The sequence below is a fragment of the Lytechinus pictus genome, chromosome 8 (assembly GCF_037042905.1).
Source record: "Lytechinus pictus isolate F3 Inbred chromosome 8, Lp3.0, whole genome shotgun sequence".
NCBI lineage: Eukaryota > Metazoa > Echinodermata > Echinoidea > Temnopleuroida > Toxopneustidae > Lytechinus > Lytechinus pictus.
In genome coordinates, this window is record NC_087252.1 from 23,365,380 (window position 1) to 23,382,588 (window position 17,209).

General features: G+C 36.4%; 1 protein-coding gene across 1 annotated transcript; it reads right to left on the bottom strand.

Moving 5' to 3' along the window:
- Positions 1-1,484: 1,484 nt before the first annotated feature.
- LOC135155110 (uncharacterized) lies at positions 1,485-16,579 on the bottom strand. Its single transcript, XM_064103805.1, has 4 exons — positions 16,443-16,579; positions 15,029-15,093; positions 5,753-5,890; positions 1,485-4,662 (listed from the first exon to the last, which is right to left on the bottom strand). The coding sequence occupies exons 2-4, from the start codon at positions 15,087-15,089 to the stop codon at positions 4,310-4,312; spliced, it is 552 nt and encodes a 183-aa protein (XP_063959875.1). The 5' UTR covers positions 15,090-15,093; positions 16,443-16,579; the 3' UTR covers positions 1,485-4,309.
- Between the last annotated feature and the right edge of the window lie 630 nt (positions 16,580-17,209).

A 17,209-nucleotide genomic window follows, 5' to 3' on the forward strand; every position in this document is an offset into this window, starting at 1 on the left:
CCATGCGTCTGCATTTTGTCCAATCAGCCTATCGTCCAGTTTTGCTTTCCGTAGAGATGGCAAGCTTTCATAAAACGAAACACTGGGGAGCGTTTCACTAACATTTTCATCCGACGAGTTGTCAGATCCTTTCTTGATTCTGATTGGCTTAGAAGCAGTGTTACTATGGTAATTGTCGGATAAAAGAGGATTTCGTGTCGGATCAAACCCTTGAATGAAACGCTTCTCTGGTCTCTGCTGATACAGCTGTCAGAGGTCGGAGAATCAACTCATTCTGAAGGAGATCACATACATTCTATACACACCAATGGGGGTGTCGCAAGGTACTTGCAATTGATCGCATTTCAAGGTCAGCTTTTTTTGATCAACAAGTATAAATTGATTTGCCTCTAAAGGACAAGTCCACCTCAATAAAAAGTTGGTTTCAATAAAAGGAGAAAAATCCAACAAACACAACACTGAAAATTTAGGGTTATGACATTTTAAACAGTTATATGCACATCCTGGTCGGTATGCGAATGAGCAGACAGATGACGTTACCCACTCACTATTTTTTTTGTATTTTATTATATGAAATATGAAAAATTCGAATTTTCTCCTCATCGTCATGTGGAACTAAACTTTATGCCTCCCTGAACATGTGCAATTACCATTATTTTAACAGTTTGTGGTTAAATAAAGTTGGTCCCAATTGTCAAATCTGTGAAAATTGAAATATTTTATAATTTAAACAATAAAAAACACAATAAATAGTGAGTGACATCATCGACTCTCTCATTTGCACATCAATGAGTTGTTTTGTTTTGTGAAAAATAAGCAAAACTTAAAAATGACATAACTTTCTTATTTTACATTCGATTTTGATGAAATTGTCAGTGTTATGTTAGTTTGATTTTTCTCTATCCATTCAAATCAACAATTTTCTGAGGTGGACTCGACCTTTAATAGTTAAAATCAATCTATCACCTGTAAACTTGTATCTAAAATTTGCAACTGATTGAAAATATTTTCTTGCAAGTTGCAACACCCTACGGGGAGAAAGGGTAGGCCTACAAAAATGCATTTTTTAAAATCTTATTAGCGCACGGAATTTCTCATCTGTCTCCTTGATGTTCAAGCAGTGGCGTACCTGGGATTTTTCACAGGGGGGGGCAAAACCGTCCGCAAAAAATTTGACAAGCAAAAAAAAAAAAAAAAAAAAAAAAAAAAAAGGGTCTTCAAGCTCGTCAGGGGGGGGGGGGGGGGCAGGGATACGTCCTTTGCATGGGTTGTGGCTCGTCAGGGGGGGGGCAGACTGCCCCCTCTGCCCCCCCCCCCGTAGGTACGCTAGTGTGTTCAAGGTGCAGTAAAGTGTGGTTTCGTTCAAAAACTGGAACATTTTGCACCTACAACATACTCTGCGCCATTAAATGTGGATAATGTAGCTAACTCTACCTTTAAACGTGCACATCGTAACAGCATCCACTATTTGCGGTCATCCTATCAACCACGAGTGTTGGTAGTTGTTCCTATCTGCCTTTTTCGTTTAGTGTACAACCAGAAATATGAAAACCAATTTACAACTGCAATGAACTGCCAGCCCGATCATTCCCACTCAAAAGACAGTAACAAAATAATTATTCGAAAATTTCATAAAATGTGCTCGTAATAAAATAACAGCTTGGGGTCTTACATGTACTCTGCTTATAATATGTCTGTATCGATATATACTTAAGATGTATCACTAGCTAAAACATTGATATTGATTAGTTTTAGAAATTTCGTACGTAAAACAATAATCCGTTTAAACGGTGTCCGATATCTCTAATTATACAATGCGTTTCAGAAAAAAAGGTAATCCAAATCTAGAGAGCCGAAATTCAAAGCCCATTCAATTCTATAAAATCATATGGTTGGATATGAGAGACGAATTCCTCAGCTTTACATTGATACCCTATTTGTACCAGTTGTGTCAAGCATGACCAAATTAACTGATGTTGAAGACAAAAGATGCAGATACCCCTTTTTAGAAGTATTTGAAAACTTGATGAAAGGGTCGAGGCTGGTGTAAATACTTTCATCGATGCCCGAGTTGGCAACAATATTTTGATTGGCCTCTTTTTCTTCCAAGGGAGTGTAAATGGGCGATTGTACTTGCAGATGATTGACGAGGAGATCGTGACACAGTTGGATCAACATTTTGAGAGACATGTTCGAGGAGTGTACAGGTGGATCCAGGATGGCCCTCCTGCGCATCGTTCCAACACCATTCGTGATAGACTGTTTGACATCGAGTTGTTATCCTCAACCATGACGTAGAATGGCTAACAAGATTGCATGACCTCGATCATGCCCTGTGATTATTTCCCTTGGGGACACGTAAAGAAAACCAAGGTGTTCGCAACTTGGTTCGCAACTCCTCAAGATATTGATGATTTGGAGGGCCGAATTCAACTTGAGGTGGAAGCTTTGCGCAATGATCCAGCAATGGTGAGACGAGTTGTTTTAAGGCCACCGCACACCTTACGACCCGACCAGTCGCCGACTGGCTTGCGACTGAGTGAGGGGAGATGTGACGTCACAGCGCATGTCAGCTTCAGAGTCGCAGACCGGTCAGAGACAAGTCGCAAGGAAAATCGGAAGGATTTGACATGTCGAATCCTTATGACTGGATCGCAAGCTCAATCCAAATTCCAGCCAATCAGACAGCAGAGTTGCACGACGCGTATATGATAAACAACGCGCATACGCAGTAGTAAACGCATTATCTTTGTTGTTATGCCAAAAAGCAAAAAGCGCATGCGTGAGTCGCAAATCGGATCGCAAGGTGTGCGGTGTCGTGGCTTATGACTACCTTGCGATTCATCTCCCCTCTCCTTCCACGGTGCCTGCTTTGTGTGCAAAGGAGACGGGAGGACATGCAGGAGGACATGTTGAAGGTGTGGGTGAATAAGACATCAACCTTTCAAACATCATTTCAGAGGAATGCCTTGACTCTACATTCCAAAAATTACTTGGAAACCTCAAAAACATCCTATTCTATCATGTGCAGATTTTACCCTCTTTACCAAAACTTGGAAAAAGTGTCATCTTCACCCATTGTCATTAACATTAATTCGGTCATGCGTGACACAAATGGTACAAATAGGGTATCAATTGAAAGCTGAGGTGTTCTTTTCTCATATCCATGCAGAATAATTTCACGAAATCAAATATGATACGAATATACCAGCCCTCTATATTTGGATTACTCTTTTTTCTGAAACGCACTGTATACATTTGAAGTTAAAAGAACCTACAATTGCACGTTGCCAGGATTTAAGAGAGAGCTGTTGGACATTCATTGTATTTACGCGCTGCAATCGACGGTGCGAGCAGATCATTGACACCAAAGTTAAACGACGCTCACGCAGATGTCATGTTCTGAATGCCCAAACCCTTGATTCTCAGTTGCGTACGCTTTGGCTGCTTTTCGAAACCTTCTGTTTTGTGAAGTGGCGTCATCAGATGTTTGGGCCAACGTACGCCGATATAGGTATCACATGCCTAATTCATTTCCCAAAGACTCGTGTGTTAAAGTGGCACTTTGAAAAAAATCATAAAAGATAAAGAGGAAATTCGAGGGTTGAATGTTTACTACCAGTGGACAGGATATATATCTGACATTCCATATCTGACCAGAAAAGGGTACCTCGACCGGCTCATTTTAAAAATAAATCGGCATTTATAAAGATTACACCTGACAGGATCAAATTCATCACTTGAGAGAGTAAAATGGCCCTAATTCTTCCACCAGTAACAAAATAGTTCCAAAGTAGTGATATATCTTTCCAATTTGGAAAAAGGAAGTTCAGTAGGTACCCTCCCTAGAATCAGTGTTAGATTGTCAGTCATATTCATTCATTTTTGTCAATCAGCAATATCAAATTTGAAAATTGAGAATGGGTTGACTCGAATGAATATCTTTTGCCTGCCAGTTGTAATTAGGCCCGTGAAACCTCTCGTCAAAAGCAGCATTAGACCCGTGTTTACAGCACCGTCCTACAGCGCCCTCTTGAATCCAGCGAATGTGCACATTAAATTAGCTTCATAAGCTACAGTACTCTATGAATAATAATAATATATAATATGTTAACAAAAAACCCAAATCTTTTTCTAATTTCACTTCGAGAAACAAAATGCATGCCGCTAATGCACTATTTGTTTATTTGAATTTAAAAAAAGAAGAAGAAGAAGAAGAAGAAGAAGGAGAAGAAGAAGAAAAAAAGAAGAAGAGGGGAGGAGGAAGAGGAGAAGAAGAATAAGAAGAACCAGAAGAGTCCCTACAATCTTAAAACTCCTTAGCAAAAATAGCCATGAGAAGAGCAGCAATGACGACGACGACGTCGGTACGCAGAGACCCAGCCCCTCCAACAATAGTCCCGTTGAGGGGGCATACAATGTTTGCATCCAGCCGGGTTGTGTCTGCCTGAAATATCATTGGCAAACGTCCTACGAACGAAGCCGCTGTGTCAGAGATACCATAGTCATCGCGATAACTCAAAATATTTCCGAGCAAGTCGGATCGGGCATCATTATCTTCACTGCATGTATTACTTTTGATTGTCTGCACACATCCAAAAATGGTAGCATTGAAGGCCACTGGCACGGGTGGATTGGGATTGGACTTTACTATTCCCGTCCCTGTGCGAGAAAAGATGAAAATATACAAAGAAAAGAGAAAATGTTCTTGTTAAAACAATTCTTCTATTTGATCATGCTCAATGGGTTTTTTAGTGTACCTTATCGTTTTAAAACTTGACCATTATAGCCTACAAGCTTAAGACACGAAATTCAAATCATATAAAATCATTTGATTACACCAATGTGATAAACATTACAAATATATGAGATGTAATACATGTATGAGATGAATAAAAAAATGCACAAAAGTCAGATTTGAATATTATAAAAAAGATATGTATATCATCAGGATCACTATTGTCAATTTATTGACTTTGAACCAGATAAAATTAGTTTTTCCTTTTTCCCTGTTTACCGACGAGACAAGATAAAAGACGGACATTTCCAAACAAGGTCAGTTAATATTCATTGGCTCTCGTGAAGTATGTTCATACTTGAATCATGCATATTATCTCCATGGCTGATGGTACTAAGGGCGTCGACCCATGTTTCGGATTTTTTTCCCAAATTTTTTTTTGCGCGCCTTACGCGCCACACTTTTAATACAAAATGTTCAGAAAAATGGGCAATTTCGTATTTTCAGAAGTTGTATATGCCAAATGGTTTTAAAGCAATTTCCAATGAATTTTATAATATATATTAGCATTGTATATTATGACTTATTCAATTTGTCAAATTATTGGGGGAGGCAAATCGATATGTCCCCCCCCCCAAAAAAAAAAAAAATCATTACCCACCCCCTCACCCAGGATCGACGCCTCTGGTAATGAGACAATTTTAAATTGCGTACAGATTGCACTTGCCAACTTGTCTACTTGGAGACGACATGTGGACATATACTGTACATCGTGTCAAGGTTTTAAACCCCAAAATAAGGATATTTCGTACCGAAAAAAAAATGACGAGCAAAAAAAAGACACGAAAAAGGGTTCTTTACTTTCAAAAGAGGGGGGCACATCTCCGTTTTAATGGCATTTTTACATTAAAAATTTTAATTTTACTTCTCAAAGGGGAGGGGGGCACATGCCGGCTGTGCCCCCCCCCCCTGGATCCGCCAGTGCTCACACCCTTATAGGGTTACATGTATTACCATTGATTGTAGCGCGTCCACAAGCGGTCATGTTGTTCCAGCATGTCACTTCTGGTAGATTGCTCATATTGCATTGCAGATCAATGAGATTAGGCTGTGTTTGTAAGGATATACAAGCCTTGCACTTGAGTTGTTGACCTAAACCAGGAAGAAAGAGAAAAAGAGACGTTAAAATAACATTTTTTTATCCATTTCTCATAATGTAGACCTACACCTCCGGTCTACAATCAAGAATGTGTGAATCCTCTTTTATCAATTCTCATTTCATACAAACTGCAGAATTTTGTTAAAAACGTGGATTTTAATGTCAAAAGATCAGATTTCAACTTTAACTGCTTTGTATTTAAAACAATTTTGAGAATATAATTATTCGCACAAATGACAGATTAAAGTTTCAATACTCATTTTTTTCATTCCGAATCGACATATTACACTTTAATATGAAATAATAACCATATACATGTAAATCAATACAAGGGAATATAGTACTATGTTATGAGGCGCCGATTGTTCCAGTATTATATAGAGCAAATATTTGTTATATAATCATTATTTATTAAATAATAACAATTATTTATATATAATTTGCACTTTATTTGTTGTTTTTACGCGTTGCGTTTTGCGCACTGCGTTTCTTGATGCTGTTAACTAATAAATTCATCATTTCCTGATGAAGCCCTATGGGCGAAAATTTGATCTATTTTTTCTCTCTCTATATATATATATACATATATAATAGGACGTGCTACATCTTTTTGAAGTATGCCTAATGCAAAAACAAAACGAAGTAAAAAAAAAGTGAAGAAAACTAAAATTATAAAATGAAGGAGTTGTAAAAGGGGAAGCTCTTGAATTAAATCAAGTTAAAATCAGAGTGTTTTTGGACTACATATCCTTTTAATTGTTCATGGTTGTAGGGTATAAGAAAACAAAATAATAGGGTGCGCTATGTTTTTTTTGGAAGTATGCCTAATGCAAAAACAAAACGAAGTAAAAAAAAAGGGAAGGAAAAAAACATTGTAGGAGTTAAAGGGGAAGCTCTTGAAATAAATCAAGGTAAACGCTGAGTCTTTTGGACTGTAAATTCTGTTAATTCTTCATGGTTGTATAGGATTTAAAAAATTACCGACTAATGGATTAATGGAAATAAAATTAGCTCATTTTACCGTATATCTGGATATTTCATGTTTGGTTCTATTTACCAATTCCTTCATACCAACCATTTATTTCGAAATAATTATATTGTTGTTATGAGAGAGGGGGGGGGGGGGGCACAAAAAGGGAGGTGTAGGTCCCGTTACTGTATTTTAGCCTACCCCTGTAATCCAAATCAGAAGTAGACCCCCCACCCTCACTGGAGAGAACACAGAGTCCCGTAGTGTGTGCTAGTTGTGTTCAAAGTGTGGAACACAATATGAAATCACCTTCACACTGTTATAGTAGAGAGTTTTAATCGCATACTCACATAGTCGACCATGTGACAATCGAGGTGTCCACAGTGTGAAAATATCTTCACGCTGTTGAATTTGAGCATCTTAACAGTGTGAATGTTTTCACATAGTCCACAATGTGAACACACTGGCCCGTATTCTGAAGTCGGGTTTAAGTTAAACTCAGGTTTAAAGCTGTAGTTTAAGTATGGATAGCCAATTGTTACATACATCACTAACTGTAGAGATATCATACTTCAGCTCATTTAGCTCTTAAATCATTCATAATTGTCTAGGAAGTATAAGCAGATTAATGTCTTTACCATCGATGAATCAGGAAAGAGTGCAGTAAACATAAGAAACACACTACTTATTAATAATTTTGATACTTATGGCTTCCCATACTTAAACCACAACTTTAAACCTGGGTTTAAATTAAACCCGACTTCAGAATACGGGCCACTGTGATCAGACTGTGTGACACTGTGTTCTGTATAGCCCCCCCCCCCCATCCATCAAAATAGCCTGGCATCCACCCCACCCTGGTGGTATGGCTTAATCATAATAATACTGGTCGCTTGTATCTTATGTTCTCTTATATAGCATATCACCTTAATTTAAGGGCTTATAGAAAAAAGGGGGACTGAAATAAAACATCCACAAAAATATTGTACTAGCAAGCTTTTCTAAATAATGAATAGAATAATTATCAACTGCCAATATATTTAGAGAAAAATATATATTCCCTTGCCATACTTAGCAACAATTAATCAATATAAACACGGTTTCAACATGCTTGAGTATTTAAGTTCTTACAGGAATATCCAGTTGATATTGATACCAGGAAGAAAAATAGAAATAAGTATAACAAATTTAGTAAACAAGCCTATCAAATAACCCACAAAATAACGATTTCGGTACTGGTCTATAAGCCTCGACGTCCAAAAAAATACAAAAACGATCTTAAACCGGATCTACCTTCTTGAAAGAGGACAGGGCTCACAAAGCGTTGCGATTGGTCGGTGGGTAAACAAATCTAGGCTTGGTATTTTTTTAAGGATGTTTTGTTGTACTCTCTCAAATCAAAATACACATTCACATTCCATAAGCAAGTTGTACAAACTATTTGAAACATGATTATAAATTATACAATAAATCCATAACAAATATAATTATACAAATTATACATCAAACTTCAAAGATACTAGAAATTAATACTAATGCGTTTCAGCAATTACAAAATGAAATATTAACAAGATGTATGAAATGATAAGAGAGAAAAAAAGATAAAAAGTGTTTTTCTACCTCCCACTAAAAAATATGGGGCCGTTGGTTTCCTTTTCTCCCATCGTAATCTAACCCTTAAAAATATCAAAAACTTGAGGATATTCATCCGATCATTTTTCGTTACCTCTCAGGATACGTTTAAAAAGGTAATATTACGGGAAACATTCTGCTGGTATGCTATAGAGTTACCAAGGCAACTTCACCATGTTCACAGGGGCGTATACCCTTCTTGTTTCAAGTAGAAAAAAGAGAGGCGGAAAGAAAATGATGTAAGAAGGAACAAGAATATATGAAAATGAGAGCTCCCGGTTTGGTAACATTACAACACCCTATAATTCAATTGAGAAATATAGAAGGTCTTCGTGCCCCTCGTCGCCCCCCCCCCCCGGCCATAATCAATCTTCCTCGTACCACCCCTGACAATTCCAATGGCGGTGCTCGCGTGTGGAAAACATGATATTTTGACTTTATACGACTATTTCAAGTTATTGCAATGAAAATATAGTAGAATAATTATGAAAGGGGGAAAACAGGAGATTGGGTGCTGCAATTACCCTTACTTTTATTACTTGGATTCCGAAATGATCTGGTGGAGGGGTCGCGTTACCTCCGCCCCCCTTCCCATATCAGAATATGCCTGCGTGTCCCCTGTGAAGGGGTAGGGTACCCTCATGTTTTAAGCATGTGAAATTGATTGACAATTGTAGTTCTCTTTCGAGAGATCGGGTCATAAATATACTTCATGTATACTCTTAAATCTATACATGCGATAAGAACGCGAAGACGAGCGCTATAATTTCCGTAAAGAGATTCATCTGATTGGTAAAAACACACACAAAAAAAACTGTCATCTTTTCACGAAAGATGAAAATTTTGTTTTATTTGAACGGTATAATCGTTTCTTCATAGTTTCATTTAGTAAAAAGCCATACACATTTTGCTTTATTAGAATTCAAAGCACAAAAAGTCAACTATAGTTATGTTCATACTGTTATTCCAATTCGTTATATTTTTATATTTAACAATCAACATTGTTAAGGTACGTACGTGAACTGCTAGTGGTGCACATTGGTTGGGCATGGAGGGGACATTTTTTCGAAGCTGGGCTTGAAGATATCAGCCCCTGAAACTTGTATTTAATAATAATAATAATCCGTTTTTTTATATAGCGCTTAATACATCGGAACGACGTGTCTAAGCGCTTTACAGATATATTATTATCTTCTAGCATTAGAAAGATAGAAGAAAAGGGGATAAAAAGGATGGCTATGTCCAGCGAACATACCAAAATAAAGTGAGTCAAAAGGAAGGAACTTGCCAAGCAACTTCTGAGCTGTCGTCCCAGTGAATTATCTTAAAACCAGTACGAAATTTAGTACAGGATCTATAGGTTTTACAACGGACACAATTACGTTTTAAAGGGGGTGTGAACTGTGTGTGGTCTCTCATTGACTGTGTGTTATAAATACATAGTCTTAAAATATACGTTTTCAGATATCTACTAATACTACAGAGAATAAATTGACCTATAATTGTATTTGTATAGAGAAATTAAAATGTTTTGAGAGGAAAAGTAATTGTTTTGCTACTTGGTAACATGATTATTGCAGTATAAAAAGTATTGAGTAGCACGTTATCATTCAAGTTGGTGTATATTACTAGACTACACTAGCATTATGGGTCAGGAAACCGGCCAGGTATGAATAGTTGAGGACTGAGATGGCGCTATTGGTTCGTATCTGCTTTAAATTGGAACTCAAACTTGGACATAGAATATTATTTGAGAGGGGGGAATGAATAAGACAAAATGGTGAACGTTTGAAAGAAATCGGACAGGCAATAAGAAAAGTCATGGCTGTTTTAAAATGGAATTTTCTTTAGTTCCCTAAGACTATGTAAATTTGAAGTTGGCAAATGGTACGTAAAACTCTCCTACATAAACCATGTACTTTATTATCATGGATTTGTGTTTTTCCCCACGAGTATACCTACTCCCATGGGGCAGTAAGACAGGTAGAATATTGTTTTACTACTTAATGAAAGAAAAAATACAATTTGAAGAAAAGATTTAGATTTTTTTTTTATGTATTGGAGTAAATGAAAGAGTAGCCCTTTCCTTTATCACTATGACTCGTCAGTGCGGAGAATTTGAAGTCTCATTTATCAATTTTTACAGCTTTTAAAATTCATGACTTTAAGTTTTGTCAACTATTATTCAAACTTTAACCTATCAACTTGTCTGATTTTTCCTATCTCTCTAGAAATAACTTTTAATTTTGGTTAGATTCCTCTTTCACTGTTTGTATACGGTTATGTTTTTGTAGGATGTGTGAAGATTTGAGAAAAATCAAACTTCCTCGTTTCGAGTTGAATCATAAAATATGTTAACATATTGTGAATAAATGATCTTTGTAATATTATCATCCTTCATTCCTGTCATCCGGTTTGAGACCTGGACACTGAAGAACCATAACATTTCCTTGTTTCGGATTCCGATCCACAAAATCTTTGCATGAATTATCGCGGGTAAATGCTAAAACATGTGGTGCTTAAAGAACAAGTCCACCCCAACAAAAAGTTGATTTGAATAAAAAGAGAAAAATCCAACAAGCACATCACTGAAACTTTCATCAAAATCGGATGTAAAAAAGTTATGAAATTCTAAAGTTTCGCTTAATTTCACAAAATAGTAATATGCACATCCCGGTCAGTATGCAAATGAGGGAACTGATGACATCACTCAGTCACTATTTCTTTTGAATTTTATTATACAAAATATGAAATATTCTAATTTTCTCCTCATTGTCCTGTGAAAAAAAGTTTTATTTCACCCTGAACATGTAGAATTACCATTGTTTAACGTTTTATGGTAAAGTCATGTTGGTCCTTATTGCCAAGTCTGTAAAAATTGAATAATTGTATAATTCAAACAATAAAAAACAAAAGAAATAGTGATTTTTTTTTTTTTAGTTTTTTTTTTAAGAACAAGTGCACACCTAGTTACAAATAATGCGTAAAGCATTTTCTTTTATTTGAATGCAGGATAAAAGAGCATAGGTGTCGTAGCCGGGGATCGAACCCCGGACTTTCCATGTATAGCCGCCTTAGACCACTCGGCCACGGCACCTCCATGAGTGAGTGACATCATCGATTCTTCCATTTGCATGTGACTAAGTTTTGCATGGAACTATTTTGTGAAAAATAAGCAAAACTTTAAGATGTCATAACATTCTCATTTTACATCCGATTTTGATGAAATTTTCAGCATTATGCTTGTATGATTTTTCTTTATTGATTCAAATCAACATTTTTCTGGGGTGGACTTGACCTTTAATTTCATTTTATTTGATCTTCCTGTAAGAACTTCTGCATTTTGACACCATGATCACCAACCTGCGCCTTTTCATTTCAGAGATACCATTATACCATGGGCGGAAATCCCAGGGGGGACAGGGGGGACGTGTCCCCCCTACCAAAAATAGTAGGGGGGACACAATATCAAATGTCCCCCCTACTATTTTTGGTCTTTTATGATGGAGAAAAATGCATCATTCACATTCGAAATAATACATGTATTTTGGACTAAATGACCTTACATTTTGGGTGAAAACCTTTGTTTATTTTGCTTGTCAAATTTTCAAGAGTGAATAAAATAAGATGAGGGGAAAACTTAGAAAGAATATTTCATGTCACTATATAAAATTTTCGCTCGCGCTTCGCGCTCGCATTGCCTGTTAAGTGATTTTTCAATATGGAGCTTAGATATCATGTTTGGAAGTCAATATACATTATACATTTCACCTCGGAAATCGAACTTTCATTATTTTGTGTGATTTACAAACGGATTTAAAAAAAAGTGATTTATAAAAGTTACAGCTTTATGGTCTGAATATTGGCATTTTCTACTCGCACTGAGCGCTCGCAAAATTCGATTTATTCAGTATCTATTATTTTTGTGTATTCCATTTAGATTGAAAATATCCCTTTTCAAGTCTGATTGTCAAAACGTAGCAGATAGTGCTACTTGTATTTTGATTGGCGATTTATGTATGTCTCAATATTGATTTTCATGACAGTTTATCAAAGATTTTGGCTCGCAATTTGCGCTCGCATTGATGGTTAAAAATATTTTAACTGATGCATTCTATTCCTAATTACAAAAGTGCTTGAAATGTCCAGTTTTCAGGCCATAATATCATCAGATTTCTCGCCCGCAAAATGCGTTAATAAATAAGATATAAATTTAATGATTAAATTGTCCCTTTTGTTTCATCTCGCGCTTAGTAAGAGGAATAGGAAGATAGTCATCATTTCCATATGACTTGTCCTATAAGGATGTCCCGGTCCTATGGCAAACCTCAAATAATAATGAAATATTAAGTGTGATCCATATCCACCTCACAATTTTCCTACAAAGTGCATGAAATATATAGCTGAAATTGACTCTTTTTTTTTTCAGATCAGAATATCAAAAAGTTTAAGCTCGCGCTTCGCGCTCGCTGATAGATGTGTAAAATGCCGAGATTCTAGGTCTAAATCTGAAAAACGCTTATGTTTATTCAGATATTCAATTCGTTCTCTATTTAAATCATTATCCAGTTTCAGATTACAATATCAAAAATTTTGTGCTCGCATTATTAATGTAGAAATATCCCCTATTACTCATCCTTTTCATGATTTACAAAACATGAGTGTCCCGTTTTTAGGTCTAAATCTCGAATTTTTCTGCTCACGCTTCGCTTACATCAATTGTTTAGTTATATAGCTACCCTGTTCACCATTACAAAAATTGATTAAAATTTTCGATTCTTTTTGAAAAAATGTCAAAAATTTTCAGCTCGCGATTCGCGCTGGCATTTATTGTTGAAATATGTAACGTCTTCATGGCTAAGTGCAAGCAATCCTTAACAAGTACCTTTTTGATCAATTCAAATTAAACGTATATGAACATTTTCTGGCTGCATTTTGCACTCGCTTTATTTATGTAAGGACCGGGTGTAAGAAAGACCCCCAATTACTCATCCTTTTCATGATTTACAAAACATGAATAGAGTGTCTCGTTCTTAGGTCTAAATCTCAAAACTTTCCGCTCGCGCTTCGCGTTCGCATCAATTGTTTAGTTATATACCTATTATATGTTTAAGTTACAAAAAGTGCTTAGAATTTCCAGTCTTTAGGTAAAAATTTCAAAAATTTTCAGCTCGCGCTTTGCGCTCGCATTATTTGATTGTTGAAATACGTAGCGTCTTCATGGCTAATTGCAAGCAGTCTTTAACAGGTACCTTTTCCATCAGTTAACCTCTGCTCGCACTTCGCGGTCGTGGTAAATATTTAGTTGTATATACATCTTTTTCAGGATAACAAACATTGCCCAAAATGTTCAAATTTTAGGAAAAAAATACATAAATTTTCCCAAAAAAATTTGCTCGCGCTTCGCGCTCGCATTATATAAATAAGGACAATGATATCAGATATTTATGTTGATTTATAAGAATAAAGATAAAAAGTGACCATGAGGACTACTCCTTCAATGAAACAGACAAAAATTACCTTCGAGCGGCCGATCGGGGATTAATATGGCTGAAAATGTTTTTGTCCCCCCCCCCAGGCTGGATCAGCCCGTTGTCCCCCTTACCTTTCGGGACAGATTTCCGCCCATATAAGATGTAAAAAAGGTCATTGACCTTTGAAAGGCTTTGACCTTGAATGTTATGGGTGAATGAGCATTTTAGGTACTTAATTTTATCTTATTTTATCTTCTTGTAACAATCTGTGCACTTTGACACCATGGTCACCAACATGTAGTATTTTATTTGGGAGATACCATTATACAGTATATTTAAATTGGTCATTGACCTTTGACCTTGAAAAAAAAAACACTTTCCCCACCCCGGCTTTCTCCTTACTTTTTTTTTTTTTTTTTTTTTTGGGGGGGGGGTAAATGTCGACACCCATACCTACTCAAATCAGTTGAAAAACCATTTCCAATCATTTTATTCCAGATGGTTACTGATTGCGGGATACTATGGATGTATGCCAGTTGTCCTCCGACCCCCCCCCAAAAAAAAAAAAAAAAATTAATAAATCCCAGTGGGTAATAAATTACACCTTACACTGTAAAAACGGTGGTGTTAAAACTGACACCAGTTGGTGTTAATAGAGGACCACAACCTGAGGTGTTAGAATGACACCCTAGAGATGGAACATTACGCCAAAGAGTGTATAAGTAACATCCAAAGGTGTTGTAATAACACCTATAGGTGTTAAACTAACACTGTCAATTTAACACCGGAGTAGAATAACTGGTGTGGCCCTTTATGTACACCGGTTAACACCACAGTTTTTGCTGTGTAGTGATATCTTATGACGCAAAAGAGTGTAAAACTAACAACCATGCACCCATGGATGTTGAACTAGCACTGCAAATTTAACACCGGAATCAAACGTGTAATCCGGTTAACACAACAATTCTTGCCTGTGTGCTTTGTAATGTTTTCAAAACGGTACTAATAAACATTTCTTGCAACAGACTAGGATTTATTAAATTAAAAATTCTTACCAGTTCCATATGACAGGCCTGCAACTGCCAGAAGAAGGACTGTGACGATGATACACTTCATGCTTCTAAGAATTCGTGAGAAAGATCAGATTTAATAAGGGATTATGTCTCCATTTAGCACAACTGTATTATTTTGGTTGTAACGAATAACAGCATTTATATATTTTTTTAAATATTTTGAGAGATCATATCGTGTTTCTGTAATATATAGGACGCCGGGGGTGCGTCAAATGTATTGCTGTACACATGCGTGACCAAATAATTTCCAAACACCCCATTAACGAGTTTTTCTCTGTGTGCAAACTAACCCTAAATTTTTTTCGCGGGCTTTGTTTACACATTTTGGCCCCAACTTTTCTTTTAAATTTTGAGTGAACCATGTCGTTACATGAAGCGACATCTTCACATTTTCTGACAGCCAAGTTGATTGATGTGAAACATGAAATGTTTCCACAGCACCTCTCAGATCTAGAGTCGCACACAGTCCTGGGTCAGCATTTTTAGCCACTAGCCCACACAGTATAGGGACCAATATGCATACATGCATTTCCAGCACATTTTATGGAGTATTTAAGCCTTATTTTTCACTATTTAGGAAATTTTGAGGTAAGTAAATAGCAATGTCTGTAGTGATAATGCTGCTAAAAAGCCTTGGAAAATTACAACAAAGGATATTTTTTGTTGGGGGGGGGGGGCGAGTCAGTGGCGGACCGTGACCCGGAGGAGACAAAGCATTGGAGGGGCACTGTATTGTTTGAGAACAATGCGTTGCCCCTCCAATGCTTTGTCTCCTCCGGGTCACGGTCCACCACTGGGGCGAGTAGAGGTCTTGATAAATTATATAAATCGTGCTAATATAACAAGTTGAATCAAGGAAAGTTACAAAGAGGAGGAAGGAAAAGCACAAAACGAAATGGCGATATGATGAAGTAGAAGAAAGGCGGCAAAGAAAAAAAATAAAAAAAGGAAGAGGAATAATTGAAAGGGGTCCAGTTTATACAGTTACAGTCGATTTCAATCAAACTAAAATTGGAAACAATCTCAATTGTGTATTCTAATAGATAAGATAAAATATTAATTTGAGTTTGGATTTATCGCAAACATTTGTAAGGTGGGCCCCAAATTACTTCACTGTGGGAAAAAAACAACAACACAAAACATCAAAAGTATATCTTTTTCAATATATTTTCCGGTCGTCTGGCTATGATAGACGTAATTTTGACGCTTCAGCTACATGAGTTTCTATTTAATCATGACCATCCTCTCGAACCAACTCACCCCAAACCCTCAACAAAATTTAAATTCCTCTGCGTGCAGCATAATACTCAAAACTATCAACAAAAGCAGACTCCTCAGACCAGTGACAAGAAATGTTACAAACTCGATCTAAATACATACAAGTAAAAAGTCGTACCTGAATAATCAAGAACTCTCTTTGAAACCGTGGCACTAAAAAGTAAAACGGGAGAGACGATCGATGGATGCATGTAACCACCTCAATTAAGTCAACTGGTACGATCACACAGACGCACTTGTAATATATGTAAGCCTACCCTGCACCAAAAGGTCGCGTCATAAAATGGCGGTTAACGAGGCTGTTTAAAGGACAAGTCCACCCCAACAAAAAGTTGATTTGATTAAAAAGAGAAAACTCCAACAAGTATAACACTGAAAATTTCATCAAAATCGGATGTAAAATAAGAAAGTTATGACATTTTGAATTTTCGCTTAATTTCGCAAAACAGTTATATGCACATCCTGGCTGGTATGCAAATGAGAAGACTATGACGTCATCCACTCACTATTTCTTTTGTATTTTATTATATGAAATATGAAATATTCTAATTTTCTCCTCATTGTCAAGTGATACAACGATTAATTCCTCCCTGAACATGTGGTATTAGCATTGTTTAATACTATATGGTTCAGTCAAGTTGGTCCTTATCTATAAAAAATGAAATATTGTATAATTCAAACAATGAAAAAACAAAAGAAATAGTGAGTGATGGACATCATCGACTGACTCACCTAGTTGTGCATATCACTGTTTTGTGAAAAATAAGCGAAACTTTAAATTGTCATAACTTTCTTATTTTAAATCCAATTTTAATGAAATTTTCAGCACTATGTTAGTTTGATTTTTTTTCTATTCATTCAAGTCAACAATTTTCTGGGGTGGAC